This window comes from Dioscorea cayenensis, chromosome 21 (genome assembly GCF_009730915.1).
Source record: "Dioscorea cayenensis subsp. rotundata cultivar TDr96_F1 chromosome 21, TDr96_F1_v2_PseudoChromosome.rev07_lg8_w22 25.fasta, whole genome shotgun sequence".
Taxonomy (NCBI): domain Eukaryota; kingdom Viridiplantae; phylum Streptophyta; class Magnoliopsida; order Dioscoreales; family Dioscoreaceae; genus Dioscorea; species Dioscorea cayenensis.
In genome coordinates this window covers 2,047,313-2,065,883 of record NC_052491.1, presented here as the reverse complement: position 1 = coordinate 2,065,883, position 18,571 = coordinate 2,047,313, and the positions used below count along the sequence as shown (strand labels likewise).

Sequence of the window (18,571 nt, the reverse complement as noted above, 5' to 3'; positions counted from 1 at the left end):
AGTTTTCATTTAAGCTATGTTATCTCCCCTTTGCAATTTTTTATGCTCGCCCCAATTAATACCGTAGAAAAGCTTTTGTCAGGATAAGCCACCACGTAGAACAAGTGGCTACCTCATTACATGATGGTTCAAAAATTGGGAAAAAGACCTCAAGGAAATGTGGACGGTCTTCCTCCCCACCCAGAAGCCCACCACGTCGGCCTCGATGTTGTTCCATTTCTGGTAGTCCACCGAGGAGAACAATTGATGAGTAGCTCGTCGCTCATTTATTGGCAGGATTTGAAAATTTAGCTTGAACAGTTGTCAGTTTGCAAACCTGAGTAGAAGCAATTGAGGGTTGTGGCCCTTCCGAGGTTGTCGTCGTCTGCGCCATCTATGTCAAAAGAGGATGATACTCCAAATGCCCCGCCGATCTCATTAACTATTGCAAAATAGCGAGTGAAGAAGGTTGCTACTAGACGAAGGCCACCATTGTCTCTTCCCGCTTCAGGTGAAGCTCAAGTTCTTGATAACCAGTGACCAATAACAAGGTGAGTGACACGGTCTGTGAAAATGCAAGCCGATCCCCCAAAAGCCCCCTGAAGAAAATTGTCCAGAAAGGCAAAATTAAGAGACAATTAATTCCATCCCACTCGCGTCACCATCCCCATCTGTGCCACCATTACCACAAGTGCCATCATCCCCACCCGAGCCAGCACCATCACCCTCAAAAGCATCCTAACCAGCGCCAGCATCCCCATCTATATCACCCCCTGGAGTCGAAGCCGATAACATCGATATAGATGCTATCGCCGAATCACTAGCAACATTGAGGACTGATGTGCCTTCTTCCTTGAATGTTGAGTTTGTCAATGAGAATGAGACTCCAGTTGTTATTAAGGTGCCTAACATGGAGGACATCCACATCAAGTCTCCAGCCATAGCTACCAAACCAACGAAATCATCTCCCGAAGTTCCTACCGGTGAGAGCGAACGACAACCTGCCGCCTCTAAGATGACAGTTTCGTCCCCTATAGAACTACCAAATGAGGGCGAACAAGCCATAGATGATGCTGATCAGGAGGTTCCCTCCAGTGAGTTGGAAGTTTTCCCCATCGATGAATTACCCAATGATGTCATCCCTTATGAAGTTTTAGTAAATAAACAATACCCCCTCCCCCAATCCACCACCAATCCAAACCATACTACAAGTTGACGAACGTACCCATGAAAATGAGGCGCCAATGACTATAGTTGAAGTGTTGGACAATAAGATTGAAAATATGGAAGCAAATCATGAAGGCTTACCTGAGATTTCATCATCCCATGTTCTAGAGATGGTACCAACAGAACTAATGGAATTGTTTGAGTTGGAAGTTGTCATCCCCAAACAAGCCACATGAGAAGGTTAGGACCGATTTCAACCCAAGGAACAAACAACCGGCAGGATACATGAGGTTAAATAACATTAAGCAAACAACAATCACCGTGTTTCTAAACTGTCAGATCTACATGTAAGTATCTTCCTTAAAAGTTTTTGTTTCCGCTTAAAAGTTACTGTTATTGCTTAAAATATTTCTTTATTACTTAAACGTAGTAGTTATTGCTTAAAGTTCTTGGTTTATACTTAAATATTTTCATTCCTACTTAACCGTCTTCGTTTCCACTTAAACTTTACCATTTTTGCTAAACAATTTTTGCTCTAACACCATAGGACTATTGTCTGGAAGAATGAATTCTCATATATGACTCGCGCGCATGCCTACACCCTGATGGGGGGAAGCATATTGTCCCTGACAATGTCATGGATGTTTTTGTTTTTATTATCATTGACAGTTTGAAGAAAACAACCATACCCATATAGAAAGCGTATAGCAATAACACGCCCTACTAGCATTGTTGTTGTCCAAGGTAGAACACACTGCTGAATATGCCTTGATCTTGGTTCAAGACATTGTTCGCCTACTCACAGATGTTGAGCTCATCCTATTACCGATCATACTAAATGGTTATTTCCACCCTGTCATGCTTGATAAAGGAAAGAAAGAGTTCAATATTCCTTGTCTTTGAGCGTAACATACGAGGAGGATGCCATCAGCATGGCAAACAATGTTTTTGTGTATGATTTTATTATTATTTTCATCTCCATTTTGCCTGATTAAGACATGTCATAGAAACAGAGGGAATTATTCAATAGATGTCTGGCAATCAAACTTGGAGAGACAGGCACGGAAGAGTACCACCTTATCCCACGAATGTAATTGCCTGTATCAAAAGGCGGGTAGTGTTGATTGTCCAGTGTGTGTCATGCACTTCATAGAATAGATTCTCGATGGTGAGAAACTCTGTCTAGCCAAAACTGACATTCCGCATGTGCATCTATGTTTTGCGGCTCGCATATTGATGGATGGCATCGCCCAACACAGTCAAACTTCCAATGACGAAAAGAAATCTTATGATTTGTTTTAAAGCCGTTGTCAGTTACATGGACAATCTTTATCTTAAACTATCGATGTTTTCATATATGTGAACATATATTTAAGTATGTGACTATCTTTTCTTTGAATTCGAGTTGTTTTCACTTCATAAGAACAACTATCGTGCACCTAGGTATGTTCCCGCTTAAACTAGTCATTTCTTGTTGGAGGCCGTAGAAATAGTTTGCAGGTGACATCATCTGGTTTATCATTATCTAATATCGGGAAAATAGCTTATGTATATGCCTTTCGGTAAGCCTCCACTGTGAAATAGTTGTTGACATATCGATGAATATTTGTGTCTATTTATAGTATTGTCATGCATGCATGCTTGCATGGAAAGCCATATACCTACTACATACGACATGAGCATGTCCGAGAGTTCAAACTGATGAAGTACTTATTCTAGTCAACCACCTCGAAAATGGTCATCGTCGGAACTCCCGACCAGAAGGTTGTGAGACCCTTCAATGAGTTCTTCAATCTTGCTATGTATGTAAGGACATAGATGTGTCTTCCATATTTGAGATTGTTCACATCGATTACATAACATGCCCATTAGCTTAAACCTTTGCACACAAGATAGACCAAGAAATATTAGAGTAGAACGTCATATTTTAAATGAAAACACAAGAATGTAAACAGAAACTAATTATATTATGCGGAAATGAACGAATTTAAGCTATAATACAAGAATGGTAATGAAAACAAATTATATTAAACGAAAATGAACAAATTTAAAGTGACAATATCTAATAATAAACAATAATGGCATATATTAAACGTTATCATCCGTACCTTATTGAGTCTACCATATTTGTGGCAAGGATGTGCCATGCCTCTTTTATCCAGCATTAAATGACTCTGCCACATTAGAGTACATCTCTCCCCATCTTTCACCTTTGAACATGTAGTTCGTCCAATCCACCAGATCGGATTTCTGTAGCAACCAACGATGTGTATCCCCCGATGTGTTTAGCAAGTCGGGCAATAGCATCATCGAATTCCTTTTCAGTACACGATAAACGCAATTCTCAATAATATAGACCAGCACTTTTCTTTCAATGACTTGCCAAGTTTGACATTTCATTTAATAAAGTTCGCTTCCAAGTGGGGCAAACAATATGCATGCGGGAAGGAAGGGAATACTTTCACGACAGCGATGATAAGCCCCTTGGACCTATCGGATATGAATGTAATAAGTTTTACATATTCATCATCATCGTATATAGTATCTCCAAGCTTTGACAAAAACCACGTCCAATTGGCATCCATTTCATTATCAACGATTACAAATGCCACATGAAAGAAACCATCATTCCTATCTTTGCCCGTTGCACCCAACAAAGTGCCCCTGTATTTACCAAGAAAGTGAGTTGCATCAAGGAACAACAATGATCTACATCCTATCTTGAAACCAACAACACATGAATGGAAGGTAAAAAAATGCACGTTTAAACCACTCACCGTCATTCTCCACCATAGTTTGTCACTAACACCTTGCTTACATCCCACATCAATAATTCATAGCTCGCAACCTTACTCCTATAGAGAACACCCTTGATGACCTCTTTCCCTAGCCAAGCCTTCTTATAAGATAAATGGATACTGTGATCTCACAACATATTACGGTGAATGCCAATAGCCCTATATAAGGGACGGTCCTTCAGCTTTTGTATGACACATGCACTTATTCACTTTTTTTGATGCCTTGGGATGTGAGGACGTTCCAATGCCACCACCACATGTATATGTGGGATACATCATCTTGATCCTAAACGTCTCATGGTTGCCTTTCACGGACGAGTGGACACGCCATTCACAACCTTCAGCAGCTCATGTCACAGTCACTCTTTTCTTGTCATTCTTAATGAATGTAAAGTTAAAATTGCATTTGATAGCAAAATTCCTAAGTGTATTCTTAAACTGTTCATTATCACGAAACTGATCACCGACTTTCCATTGAAACAATTTCAGGCTGTTCCGACAAAGGACGAATGGATAGGACCCCGCGGGTTATTGATGGGGCGGAAACATACCCCTGTTGATCAATATACTCTTCGAAAATGAATCGTTGTTGTTATAGTGTACAAAATAAGCAAGATTAAAACAATAATTGATGACTAGAAAACTATAATTCAAAGCGGAACAGAAATAAATTTAAGCGGAATCAGATAAGTTTAAGCAGGAATTGGTATTGTTAAGTGGAAACGGACAAATTTAAGAGGAAAGTGATAATGTTAAATGATATCGCCAGAAACTAACCAGGAAACGCATATGATAAGTGACAACTCTATATCCTATATGAGAAATATAATTTATAAATGAGGACATAATGCATTCAAGGGGAAGATCGAAATAAAATGAATACACATCAAGTAAACAAATGATATTTATGAAAGGAGTGAAGAACACGAGAGCACAACCACCGCATTTGCATCAACATCAACAATAAGGTCAACGCAGTGCTATTTAGCATATGATATATATGGCACATACGCTTAAAGTCAATCTTAGAATCAATGGGACAAATAGTTCGGTGTGCATCGGGTGTGACAAACTTCACTTTAAAAGTGGAAACGTCAAGCCCCCATCTCTGACATATCTCGTCTAGTATTGACTCCCAAGGAGTTAACATTGTGAACTAGAGGACTTGCCCCTTTCTCTCGCTCTCTCTCCCTCTTATACTTGGCAACTGCGCAAAAGGTATCCATTTGACAACCTACATAGAAAGCATGTTCTACAATTGCATGACCATGAAAAACTTCACAACAAGATAGGAAACTCATAGGGATTGTCTTTCAAAGCGTATAAAGATTCAAAGTAAATGAGTGCAAGATAAAACCAAAACAAGGGTGAAGAGACAAATCTATCCTGCGTAGGTAGAGACAAAAAAAACCAACACAAAGGATGATGGAAGAAGAAGAAAGACAGTTTGGGGTAAAGAAGCATTTAAGTTTAGATTTCTAAGTGACAATATGGTTCAAAGCTGACAACAATACTATTTCTCAAAAAGTAGATAAGTCCACGCCTGTTTTCCCCCAAATAGCAAGGCAAAGATGGAATTCTTCATAAACTTAACTGACGATGTTACATCCATGGACCAAACCATAAGTAAAATAAAAAATGAGGGACTGTCTGTCAAATTCAAATGTCAGAAGAACTGTTCGGGAAGTTTTGAAACTTTCAGGGACTTAAAACTAATTTTAACAATTAATAATTTAATAAAAATTAAATAATTTAAAATTTTAATAATAATAATAATAATAATAATAATAATAATAATAATAATTTACTGATATTAATATTTTTAAAAGTTAATTATTAAATATATTTATTTAAATAATTAATTTTTTTTAAAAAAAAGAAGGTTTATAAGAAATTATAAAATGTTGGTGGGGGAAGGGGAACATGGTAACTATCTTTGGCCACCAACTTACTTTAATTTAATTGAAAGGAATTCAACCGTATGAATTTTGGCCATACTCAAGTTCATTATAGACTTATCTGTAATTTTTGCTGTTTAAGTGACCTAATATCAATGTCGATAAGAGAATGAGGTGGGCCCATGATCAGAATTGAGAATGAGAAAAATACAAGAAAATATGATAAAATTATTTTAATGTTCTTAATATAAAAAATTACTATACATAGTGAAAAATATTTAACGATGGATGAACAATTTTATTTATAAAATATTTTAAATAACATTATTCATTTTAATTATTATTACAATTAAATATTTAAATTTAAAGGTATTTATAAGGAGTAATTTTGAGTTTTATTCATATAATTTGTTATGAAATTCATTTTTATTTTTACACTCTTAAAATTTTCAATACTAATATTGTAGTTTTTAAAATAATTTATAAAACGCTAATATGACAAAATTTATTTATTCTGTTTAATAAATTATAATATTTTAAAAAAATCTAAATAAACAGATTAGATAAAATAATCATATATTCCACAACAAATTACAAGCAATTATATCATCAAAAACATATGCTTATAGCAATACCAAACTCCATGAACAATCAAATAAATATACACACAAACCTGAAAATACAACTTTCACATGTCCAACAATCAAAATTAACAAGTTCTTCTGGGACAAGAAAAAAAAATAATCAACACTTGTATCCAGTTATTCTCAAGAAATAATAACGCGAAAATTTGAATAGAACTCATCACAGAGAAATAAGAAAGTCCAAGCAACAAGCTTTGACAGATTAAATTCGAATTACAAATAAATACGGGTCGACAACCGGCTTTTGTTCCTATCAATAAAATTTAACACCTTCATTGAGTACACCGTCGGACAGAGCTACGAACAATTGAAGCAATCACACAAATTACTATTTCTCAGATGAGGTGTCGATGGGCAGGCGGACGGTTATGCTGAAGGTCAATGGTTCGAGTTAGGGACTAACTAAATTTCGGTAGCTTCGTATAAAAATGTTAACTTCTAAGCTTAGCTTCGTCGGTTTGTGAGCGGAAAGCAGATAGTTTCTTGTAAATACATTGCGAGGTAGGCCGGTCAGCAGGATCTCCTTCAGTGCATTGGTAGAATAAGCTAACCAGAAGTTTCAATATCTCAGGATCAGCCTCTGAATAGAGCCCCAGAGCTGATCTTGCTGTCTCTGGATCATTCGGTAAAACTAGTGCCTCAAGCTCATTTGGGAGTCTTGGACGTTGTTTACTCTGTCGAACATGATAATGAATAAATAAAGAAAGAAGGATGAAAATCATAAGGCCAATAACCAGTAATATTGCAGTATGATATGTATTGTTAAAAGCTAGAGATGGAATTTTAAATCATCTGATGATTTGTAGACACTAAACAGGAAATAGCAAAAAAAGAATATAACCAGAGATTCTATTTTTATCAAAAGCCGAAGAGTTTGATCCTAAAGTCACGTATTTTGGCAGGAACAAATTCAGTGTTATTAGACTAGGTTCTCAACAAGTCACATTTCTGTCTTCTATTTCTAACCAGGTTGATATGGTTAGTAACAGGTTGTGTTGGATCTTTAAACCATTGCTAAATTCACAAGTATAAAAGCAACTTAGTCATATTTGGAGTAAGGCCTCACAAAAGCAAGGCTACTAGTTTGTGTCATCTAGCATGCACATGTACAGACACTGAAAATAATCAGTGTTAAATGTATAACAAACACATGTTACATAACTCAATTCAACCGAAAAGCTCAGGCTCGCAAAATGAGAGACACATATTTATATGTTTGTATCCATGTTTACAAACTTTACCATTGTGACCATTGTGGTACTATTAATTACTCCAACACATCCTGTTGATCCATGGTGGCCCAGTCACATTACAAATAAACCAATAAACTTGACGCCAATGCCACGAAAAATGTCAAGCAAACCAAGCAACAAATCAAATAAGAAAACGAGAAATTCATTATTGGATCTAGAAATAGAATCCACCAAACTCATAAAAGAAGGGAAAAAATTGGATTATCAACCACTATGACAAGAAAAACCAATATCGATTGCAGATTATAAAATGAAAACAATGTTGTTAAAAAAAATTAAAAAAAACACTCAAGCATGCAGCACAAAAATTATTTACCTGCAAGAGATCATAAAGTTCTGACTCAGTTTTTCCTTCATAAGGGAATTTACAAGTAAGCAGCTCCAGCAAAAGACAGCCATATGACCAAATATCCACTTCCTGCAAAATCAAGCAGAAAATGCAAAATGTAAGAATCTGTGCATTTCAAACAAATCAATATCTCACACTTCTCAAAGTGACAGAAAACACATAAACCATCCAGAGTCAGAATATGTATAGGCAAAGCATTGAACGAACCATAAACATGAAGAATATCAAATACAAAATTTTATAACTTCCATCAAGAAATTTAATTTTGCAAATAAAATGGAATAAACATGCACAAAGTTGTGAACATAGATTTTGAAGGAGATAATAACACATACAAGCCATGCAGATTCAGGATCAAACTCAAAGAAAATTTATAAATAAATAAATATCAGTAAATCTTGTGTCTTCTCATGTGCAACTGGATAGAAGCACTTTCCCTCAATATTACTATAGTAACCACTTCAATTCATGGATTTACGCAAAGGCCATACATAAACGAGATTTCATGATTACTGCAATATAGGATTATATATTGATTCAGAAAATTAAAAAAATGTATTATGAATATTCATTTTGAATATTCCATGTGGAAAATAAAACGAATCACAGTGATCACACCAAAAAATAGAGGCTAAGAGTAAAATTGAAGAATTAAAAAACTTGAAGGAAGCATGAACAAACTTAAAGGATTTAAAGCTAAGGAATATAATCATCTGGGAGAGTAGTGATAGATGACTTAAAAGACCTTTATTTATGACAGGATTCCAGTAACCCTCTAAAATCAGCACATCATTATAACTAACCCTATTTGATTCTCAAGATGCAACTTATTGAAAACACAAGACCACCTACTGTGCACTATGGGCTCATGAACTAGACTCCCATATATTGAATTATCCTAGACAACTGAAATTAATTCCCCAAACAAAAGGAGATGTTCAATCCAGTTCTAAGGGTAATTTTGTTGAGAACACTACTCAGACTATTATTTTTTTATTTTGTTCAACTGATTGAGGAAATGCTTGCAATATGTCCTTGCCACATCAGATTACAGCAGAATGGTTTTAATTCATACGAACATAGTCTGCACAACAGTCTGCCCTCAGGACAGTTTGCTAGTTTATTAACCAGCTCTCCAATTTTATCCTTCACCATGGTTGCAATTAACAGAACACTCATCAATCATTAAAATGATCATTGGAACTAGAGTCAACTAAGGGATATAGTTGAAAGTGCCCAAAATCACCAGAAAAGAAGCATCATCAACTTCCAAATTTATACCTTCAAGTATGGCAGCTATTGACTGCCATAATAGTCAATGATCCTTTGCCAACATAGAAGAAGCAAATTAGATTCTGCCTTGCTGATCTCTGGCATTTACAGTCACCAACAAAGGAGACCTGAAGCTATTTATTTATTTATTTTCTAAATGTTTACATAGGAGTATAGGACATGAATGCAACTAAGGGTTGTTGCTAAATTTGAGTGAAGATATAATTTGCTCAATCAATAAGAGAGCAAATCAAGTGCAACCCGGATGGAAAATAAAAGCTTCAAAGCATTTCACAGATCAAGAGAATTAGAACTAAATAATTCATACAGACATTGACACACTTACAATCCACCTAAAGGTACCAATGCAAAAGAAAGATTGGAGTAGATTTGTCATGGAACAATTCAGGAAAATGGGCATTATCAAACTCAGGAAATATTGATCAAGATCACATGAAGCTTTCCTAAAAGAACTTTCATGGGTTTCAGGTGCCAAAACCCACAAAGGGAGAAGAGGGAATAGTCATAATGGGTTCTGAGAACACAAACCTTGCAGACTTTAAAATTAGAAAGGCTTGGTACTACTATTAAATTCCTTAAAGACTAGTCATGCAGGGAAAAGCCAGGTGCTTGCATTTTAGAATAGAGTCACCTGATGAAAAGTTTGAAAAGAAAATCAACGCAGAGGATTTGACAAACAGCAGCATGAAAATAAGTACAAGGACACTAGGTGGAAATCTGTCCATTAAAATAATTACAAAGTAATTGCAATTGCAATTTTACACAAATATATTTCTGCCAGTGCTAGAAAATTATATTTTAGGCATAATACCCTAATTGGTCCCTCTACTTTTTTCTCTCTTCCCTTTTGGTCCCTCTACTCATAAATACTCCCAACTAGTCCTTCTACTTTCGAAAATGTGCCCACTTAGTTAAAAATGCTCCCAACTAGTCCCTCTACTTTTAAAAATGACCCAATTAGAGGGACTAAGCGGGCGCATTTTTAAAAGTAGAGAGACTAGTTGGGAGCATTTCTAATTAAGTGAGCACATTCTCAAAAATAGAAAGACTAGTTGAGGGAGCATTTCTGAGTAGAGAGATCAAAAGGGAAGAGAGAGAAAAGTACAGGGACTATTTTGGTGATTATACCTATATTTTATAATTTATGCTCTTGTGTATGCTTCTGGACATTGTAGCATGCTAAGTGTTTCATGCACAGCATACTGCTAACAAAAATTAAAGAAGGCATGGAACATTTAAATATTCACCAGCATATCTCTAGAAATGTCATATCATCATTGTATACAACAACATGAACTAAACAAAAAATGTTGATTAAAAGAAATTGCTTACCAATCCATAGGGATTCCTTTGATGCATAGCTCTCACCACCTCTGGAGCCATCCATCGAGGAGTTCCAACACATGCATCCGCTGGATGGACGCCAAGGTGTGCAATGCAACAACTGTGTAAAGATGAATGTAAAGGAATTGATCTATCAAAATCTGAGAGTTTGACAATTGGAGAGCCATCACTTCTCTGACATTCCAGATCAATTAAAATGTTTTCGCTTTTTATGTCTCGATGAATAATCTGCTTGGAGTGAACTTCAACCAATGCATAGGCAACATCTCTAGCGATAGACAAAGCTATGTGAAGAGGAACATACTTCTCACCTTCTTTTGATAATTTTTCTAGGTAACTCTGATTAGCACCAAAATAGAAAGAACAAAAAGCCCAAAAAGCCCAACATAAAAATGTCAAAACGATAGCAAGCAAAAGAAAAAAAAAAAAACATAAAAAGCATGGAAGAAGAAAATTACCTTCAGACAACCACCCTTCACATTTTCCATGACAATCATTGACTGCAACAACCTGCTTTCACTGCCTACCCACTTGGTAGAAAGTTGATGTCCATAAATTTGAACAATGCATCTATTTTTTCTCAAAGCACCAAGCATTCGGACTTCACCTAGGAAGGCGTACTCAAAATTTCTAATTTCTTCATCAGATGATTCAGGCGCTTGTAAGTTCCTGACCTGCAAAAAGCATCCACTGCACCATTGATCATCACCAAGCAAAGAATACAAGATATGAACAAACTATTCAACAAGCTGATACAGTAAATATATTTGTTTTAAGAAATTATAAAAGAAAATGAACAGTTATTCTAAAAAAGAAAGTACATCCCCAATTCTAAGAACAGGTGCTTCCAGAAAAAGCAATCCATGTTGGCTAGATCCTAACAAAGGAAACATGTATGATAGCATATCCTCAGATCCAAATCCTAAGGTGCAAAAAATTCAAAGTAAAACTATAAACTTGGAAAGTAACTGTACCTTTACAGCAGCATCAAGATTTCCAAACTTGCAGTGAACTATAGAACGGGGTGGTGCTTTCTCCACTCCAGGATATAATGAAGGTGAGGGGAAAGAGCAACCTAATATTGAGGAATCTTCAGTTGTTAAGGGCACATGTACCCGACTAAGAGGGACATACCTGAAAAAGGTATGAGAAATGAGAACGAAGATTCAGAAGTTTGTTCCTGTATAGGCATTGAATACAGCCCAAAGAAAATTAATTTAACACCTTGAAATAAAAACCGTAAACAGAACACGTTAATAAGGTTAAAGGAAAACACCTTATTTTACAGCCCAAAGACTTATAATTTCTCTAATTTGTCATGGGTAATTGATGTCTTCTTGAAATAATAAATAGAAAAGAATTTAATAGTCAAAAAAGGTCTTCAGTATCCCCAGTATTCCAAAGTAATCAAAGTAACAATTTAAAAAGATATAAATAAGAATGTCGTAAGCCTTTGTTTACCATAACTTACTTCACGTAAGTATCAAAGACCTACCCAACCAATTTGAGCTTGCTCTTGCATGGATGCAAACATTAAAGATACTGAATATTTTATGATCAAAGACATGATTTTGAGTAAAATCAATGCCACAAGAAAATCAACATGCGCACCTCTCCCAAAAAAACCTCACCTTCAACAATGAGGTTTGCACACACAAATACAGCAATCCAAAGTGCCAAAAACAAATTAGCTCACCTGCAAAAGTACTCTGGGTCAGTCTCCTCTCGTATGTCAGTTGGATGGCATGCATCAACAACCATCCGAACCCACGAATCAGCCTTCTTGACAAGAATAGCATTCCAAGCATGTGGCAAGAAATCTAAATAGCCCCTCACAAGTTCACATGGAATTGGAGGATCCGCTCGATCACATAAATACTACAAATTTGATATTTTAATCAAGCATCAGTTACAAGAGTTTCAAAAAAAAACTTATCATTTTAATGGCATCAGAAAACACAAGAAAATCACCTTCATTAAGACAGCTCTGTGCCTGCAAACACCAAACTGCAAGGTACCTATTGGTACAACAGTAGAATTCCTTCTTTCTTTTATCAATCGAAGAGAATTTTCACATAGCTCAGTGAAAGTGAGATCTCCTGGAATACCATACATCTGTTTACATGTTTCCAAATTATCATAAACATTTCCAGCAGAACATGTGCAGATGAATGGCTTCTCCTTTTTTAATCCAACTATAGCTTTCCGAGTTCTCAGGACCAAATTGCTCTTGTCACTTCCTCCAAAGCAATCAGACACAAAGAGTGCAAGAATAGATGCCCTCTGCAAATTGTCTAACGATTCATCATGTTCCACAGCTAAATTTGACCTGATCAAGCTCGAAAGTAGTATCTGTGCAGTCAAAGCAATTGCATCCAGCTTCTCATCCTTCTCTCTAAATTAACAAAACATATATATGCACACAAATTACAATTTAGTCGAATAAATTTATATATATATATATATAACATTGCCAGCTATAAAAAAAAAAACAAAATATATATAAATCACCAGCTCTAATGAAAATGAACCATACCTATCAAGAAGAATAACTTCCCTTGAATCTAGGCACAAGCTACATTCATAATCATGCAAGGACATGAAAGGACGATCACGCCCTGCATCATAGAAGCCATCTGGAAGATGGTCATTTATGCTGCAGAATGACTCAGTGCTGTACTTGCAGGATAGATTTAGGTCATCAACTGGCCTTCGAATTTGCTTGGTTTGGGATTATGAAGATCCTTGTCAGAATGCCTTTTTGATTTTGAAATGCATGAAGATGCTTCTGAAGAACTTTCAGATGGCAAACTGATTTCTTTAACTGAACAGAATGGATCTGTAACACTTTCAAAATCATAGTCTTTATTCAAGATTGAAGAATCAGAGGTAATGCGTGAAGAGTCATCTTCGAAGCTTTTCTCATTCAAGCAATTTTTTTCACAGCCAACCAAGCTCTGTGAAACAACAGAACTGCTGCATACTGTGGGATCACATCCATCATCCTTGAGAACTATACTGTCTAGCATATCTTGCTTCAAAAACTTTGATTTTGCAGAAGTATCTGATTGCTTATCATCATCAAGATGAGACTCCCTGCTTTCAACATCAGATAATTCAGACGTGTTACTTTCTTCTACCATTTTAACAGCCATGTCATCATAGTGATCTTCTCCCCTCCATTTCCTGCTGTAATTTAAACGTTCTTGGCGAGCTCTTTGTTGTATGTAGTCACGGCGTTTCCAACCCTTTTTCATCCTTTGGGTAACACAACATCTACTGCTTAGCATGGTCTCTGAGTATAACGATGAAGAGGTACCATGACAACCTGAATCAGTTAAAGAATTGGTGTAAATAATGATCATAGGGTACAGTCTACACTGAATCATAAAAAATAGATATAGCACGGAAATCCTTGCAGTGCTACCATTACAAGAACGGCTTCCGTGAACTCGGTGAAGAGCTGCTCCATGTCCATGATCTACCTCAATGGCAATGTGATTTTTAACGAACTCCTCCCCATTTCCTTCAAAATTGCAGCATATCCACGAAGGGATTGGACAACGACTGAGGAGCTTATTGTACTTAACAAAACAGGTACATAAAAATGTCAGATAAAAACACAAGGAAAATCCACATGTATCAGATGATGAATAAAATAATGTGTCAACAAGATTGGCAGGAGTCAATAGAACAAAGTTAGGAGATGGGAAATCATATTTTCTGATATAGCTATTAAGTTGAAGCATGGAACAAGTTTGAAAAGACTAGCAGAAAATTGTCAATAAATAGACGGCACATTTGAATAAGGCATCCTACAAAAAGAAGATCTAGGCAACAAGTCGGTATACATATATCAGTTCAACAATGCTACGCATGACCACATAAGAGAATGAGGAAAATAACTAACTAGAACTAAAAGATAAAACATGACAGAAATATAATAGATCTAGACAACTAGTAACAAAGCATAATTTCTCAACACAATCATGCTACTCCAACCAAAAAGCAAATAAGCAAACTATCGCTTCAACATAACATGCGCACATGAAAAAATAAGTTCACCAGTAGAAAAAAATTTGTTAGAAAATAAACCAAATAATAATGTCATTAAAACATTGAACTGTCCAAAAACAATCGAGATATTTAGAGAGAAATAGCAGATATACGTCAAAAAATTCCAAGAAGATTATTTTTGTAAATTTAATGACAACTATTGGTAAAGAATAAAACCTGAAGATTCAAAAACTGAAGAGCATGCATTGAAGCGAGGTTAAGCGAAGTCAATGAAGTGAGCCTGTTATTTGACAAATCTAAATTTTCCAAACTCTGCAATGAAGAGATCCCGGAAGGAAGATCGACCAACTTATTGTTAGCAACTTTTAGTAACTTAAGGGCATGCAGCTCAGCAATCCCATTAGGTAAACTTTTTAATTTATTGAAAGAAAGGTCCAGTTCCTCGAGCTTCTTCAGGTAGCCAATTTCAGGAGGAAGATATCTGCAAATGGAAAGACAAAAAAAATTTTTAAAGTTTCTCTTATAAAGTTTGAAGCAATACTATAATCAGAGAGGAAAAATTTTGAAGAAATGTCAAAGGATGGTGGCTATCCCTTAATCTTATGTACAGCAGTAAATACAATTTCCTCCATGTATTTCATAGTTGTTTTTGCAAATTATGTATGAAGTCCAAGAACCTTTAAAGTCAAGTTTTTAGTCAGTAACAAAATAAATATTTTAAGCACATAATCATCTATTAGACTATTAAGGCTAACTATATGTGTGAAATCTATATTTAGTGACTTTAATCTTTTGCACAAAAAAGGGTGGTCATTATAAGGATTACCAAGTATAGCTACAATCCTTCCTGATGTGTTACAACAATTATCCAAAGTTTTACATAAAGTTGGCCAGGCCTCACTTAAATTATTGCTAATCTTACACTTGGGTGTGTTTGATTGACTATAGCTCGTTGTCTAGATTTTTAAATCCTTAATTGAAGTGAAATGTTGTGGTTTTTCAGAAGTATTTCACTATAGCGAAGCATTTGGAAATCCCAATGACTTCTAAGTAAGGTTCGAAATCTTGATCTTGACTCACATCGAGTGTAAGCCAAACTCCATATTTCATACATTGGACAGTGGCTAGATTAAATATGATTCTCTTTTTTTAGTTTATAATCATCAACACTTTCCATATTTTTCATTATGAATTTGTCATCTTCTCATCAATACTTTCCATATTTTTTCATAACGAAATTGTCATCTTCTACACAATTAAGTAGATTTCAAAAATCTCAAATTTTCTTTTAAACTGTAATGTATCTTCGCACAATTTTTTTGAATTAAAAAGAGCAGGACTTCCACACAAGCGCGTGCACACACACTTCGTAATATTTCTCCTTTCATAAATGCCCCCCAAAAATTAAAAATCTAACATATATATATCCCTCTAATAACCAACAAAAAATAATTGGATTAAATCATTAACTTAATTTATTATAATGGCACTCAATTAAATGCCTAACTTTAAGTATTTGGGTTAGGTGTACAAATACCCATATAAACGTACAACTTAAAATATAAAATTTCTTTTATAACAATTTTTAAAAAATTGTGAAAAGTTGGAGGTAAGTTCACCACCTCGAGTAAGGTGACTACATAGTCTACATGCATAAACTTACACCCAACCATGCACAAAATTTCCAAATCCTTTCAAACAAACATAAAATCTCTAAATTCAGACTTACAAATTTCTCCAACAAAACACAATTAAAATAATATGAACTTTTCAAATCCATGTAATTCCAATTACATGTAATTTCCTATTCAAATTATCTCCAATTACCTCCAACCAAAAACCACCTTTTAGTAAAGTGCTCAATGTTCAGAAATTTGACATGTGCAACCAGATTCAACATGAAGTTCTCCAGTCTAGGTGTCGATTATATTACAAAAATTCAATACTTTATTGCAATACACAAGGGCCACAATTACATGCTTGATTTTCTCCAACAACAACAAATTATTTAGCACTGTGAATATGAAAATGGAGATAGTTACTATCTATACTACAGAACTTCTGCTCGAAAAGTCCTATGCAAACTTAGTCATTGAATACATTACAAATTGCAAATGTAGCTAACAGTTCATATTTCAATTTTCTTATAATTACCGAGGGCAACAATATCAGCTAATAATAAAATTGTTCTCTCTTCAAAACGGTAAGATTTTAGCCTTCACGAGGCTGAAACTACCATCCTAAATTCTTATGGCAAGAAGAATCACCATAGCAAAACAAATCAACACTACCTGATCTATCAGTACCTACATTGGCTTTTACTATCATGAAATGCTCAAGCAAAGATCTCTGAAATTATGTCCATCATTTTTTCAGAAGCAATTGGCAGCCGGATGAAAATAAAGAAAGGCAAGCTGAAATAGTTCAAGCAAGGGAGGCTAAGACATATACCTAATGGAGAAATGACAAACTGAGAGCTTTGTGAGGCACTTAAGACTGGAAATCTCACTTATAATCGAGAAAGCCGAAGGCCTTGGCGGGGTCCTAAAAAGCTCAAGTTCCTTCAAGGCCTTCATCTTCTTCAATGAAACCATTGAAATCCCCAGGCTGAGATAACTTCAACTGCAGCCTCTCAAGCTCAGCTAACTCCCCAACCTCCGGCGGCAACGCCTCCACCTCATTTGCAAAGAATTTCAACGTCTTCAGTTTCTCGAACCGCCAGAGCGCCCTGGGTATCAGATGAAAGGTATTGTGAAACACATACAAGCCTTCAACCAAGCCATTCGGCGGCGTTGGTCTCTCGAAGAGGGAAACCTCCCAATTCTTCGAGGATACATCGATCACAGCCTCATCCCTGGATTTTTCACCGCCGCCGCCGGATTCCTCTTCGGCGTTTCCTCGCTGCTCCTCTGGGGCGATTTCCAGCGGCTCGGAGACTTTCATGGATCGATCGACACCCAAGAATCATGCAAAGCGTTGAGCGGACGAATCTCAGGTTGACAAATTTGATTCTTGAGCGTGAGGAATCGAGAATTTCTAGGGTTTTGGAGGGCTTAGGGTTAGGGTTTCAGGAGCGAGGGCGAAGGGGGCCAAGTGCTCCCCAATCGGAAAAAGGAAACAAAGAACGAGGCCTAGAAAAGGAAATTGCCCTCGAGTTTTTCACTTATTTACTAAAAACCCCCTCCTTTAAAGCATTGTTTCATGTAAACCCCTGTTGAAATTTCTTATTTCAAACTAGACCTTATATATAAGGATTTCTTGCTCATATACCCAATAAAATAAATTTTAAATTTTATTTATTTATTTATTTACTGTAGCTACAATCACTATATACATCAGTACAAGGTGCATTCTCACTCAACGATATGGATTTGTGTAGCAAATCTACATCCACAATTTGAGACTGTTATCACCATTGTGTTTAATAAGACTTGAAATCACAATTTTTATAATATCTTACACTCATTTTTTTACAGTAAAACTAATACCGTTGAGCTATGAAACCCTTTCGATAAAATATATTTAATTAAGTATTTTACCTTTGAAAATGCGATAAATGCAAATGTCCTTTGGCGTCAGGATTTAATTAAATTTGGAAAAGTTTTTCATATAACATCCCTTGCAAATAATTCTATTTTCAAATAGTCCTCATACCCACTAATATTGACCAACCTAACATAAAATTGTTAAAATATTAGTCCATATGTTTTATTATCATTTATCACAAGTGTAAAATATATTTAAATTTTTAAACTACTTGTGAAAAATTATATTAGGGTGCTTTTAGTGCTTTTAGTATTTATTAATTTTATATTAAAATACTCAAGTC

The 18,571-nt window shown here is 35.6% G+C and overlaps 1 protein-coding gene across 1 annotated transcript; it reads right to left on the bottom strand.

The window, feature by feature from the left end:
- Positions 1-6,486: 6,486 nt before the first annotated feature.
- On the bottom strand, positions 6,487-17,859 carry LOC120252522 (erbin). The gene is given in 13 exon segments (XM_039260693.1): positions 6,487-7,160; positions 8,056-8,157; positions 10,714-11,064; positions 11,184-11,399; positions 11,700-11,859; positions 12,422-12,603; positions 12,697-13,120; positions 13,262-13,442; positions 13,445-14,053; positions 14,153-14,309; positions 14,959-15,223; positions 17,194-17,331; positions 17,333-17,859. Coding segments are annotated over 13 exon segments (3,381 nt in total). The 5' UTR covers positions 17,686-17,859; the 3' UTR covers positions 6,487-6,917.
- Between the last annotated feature and the right edge of the window lie 712 nt (positions 17,860-18,571).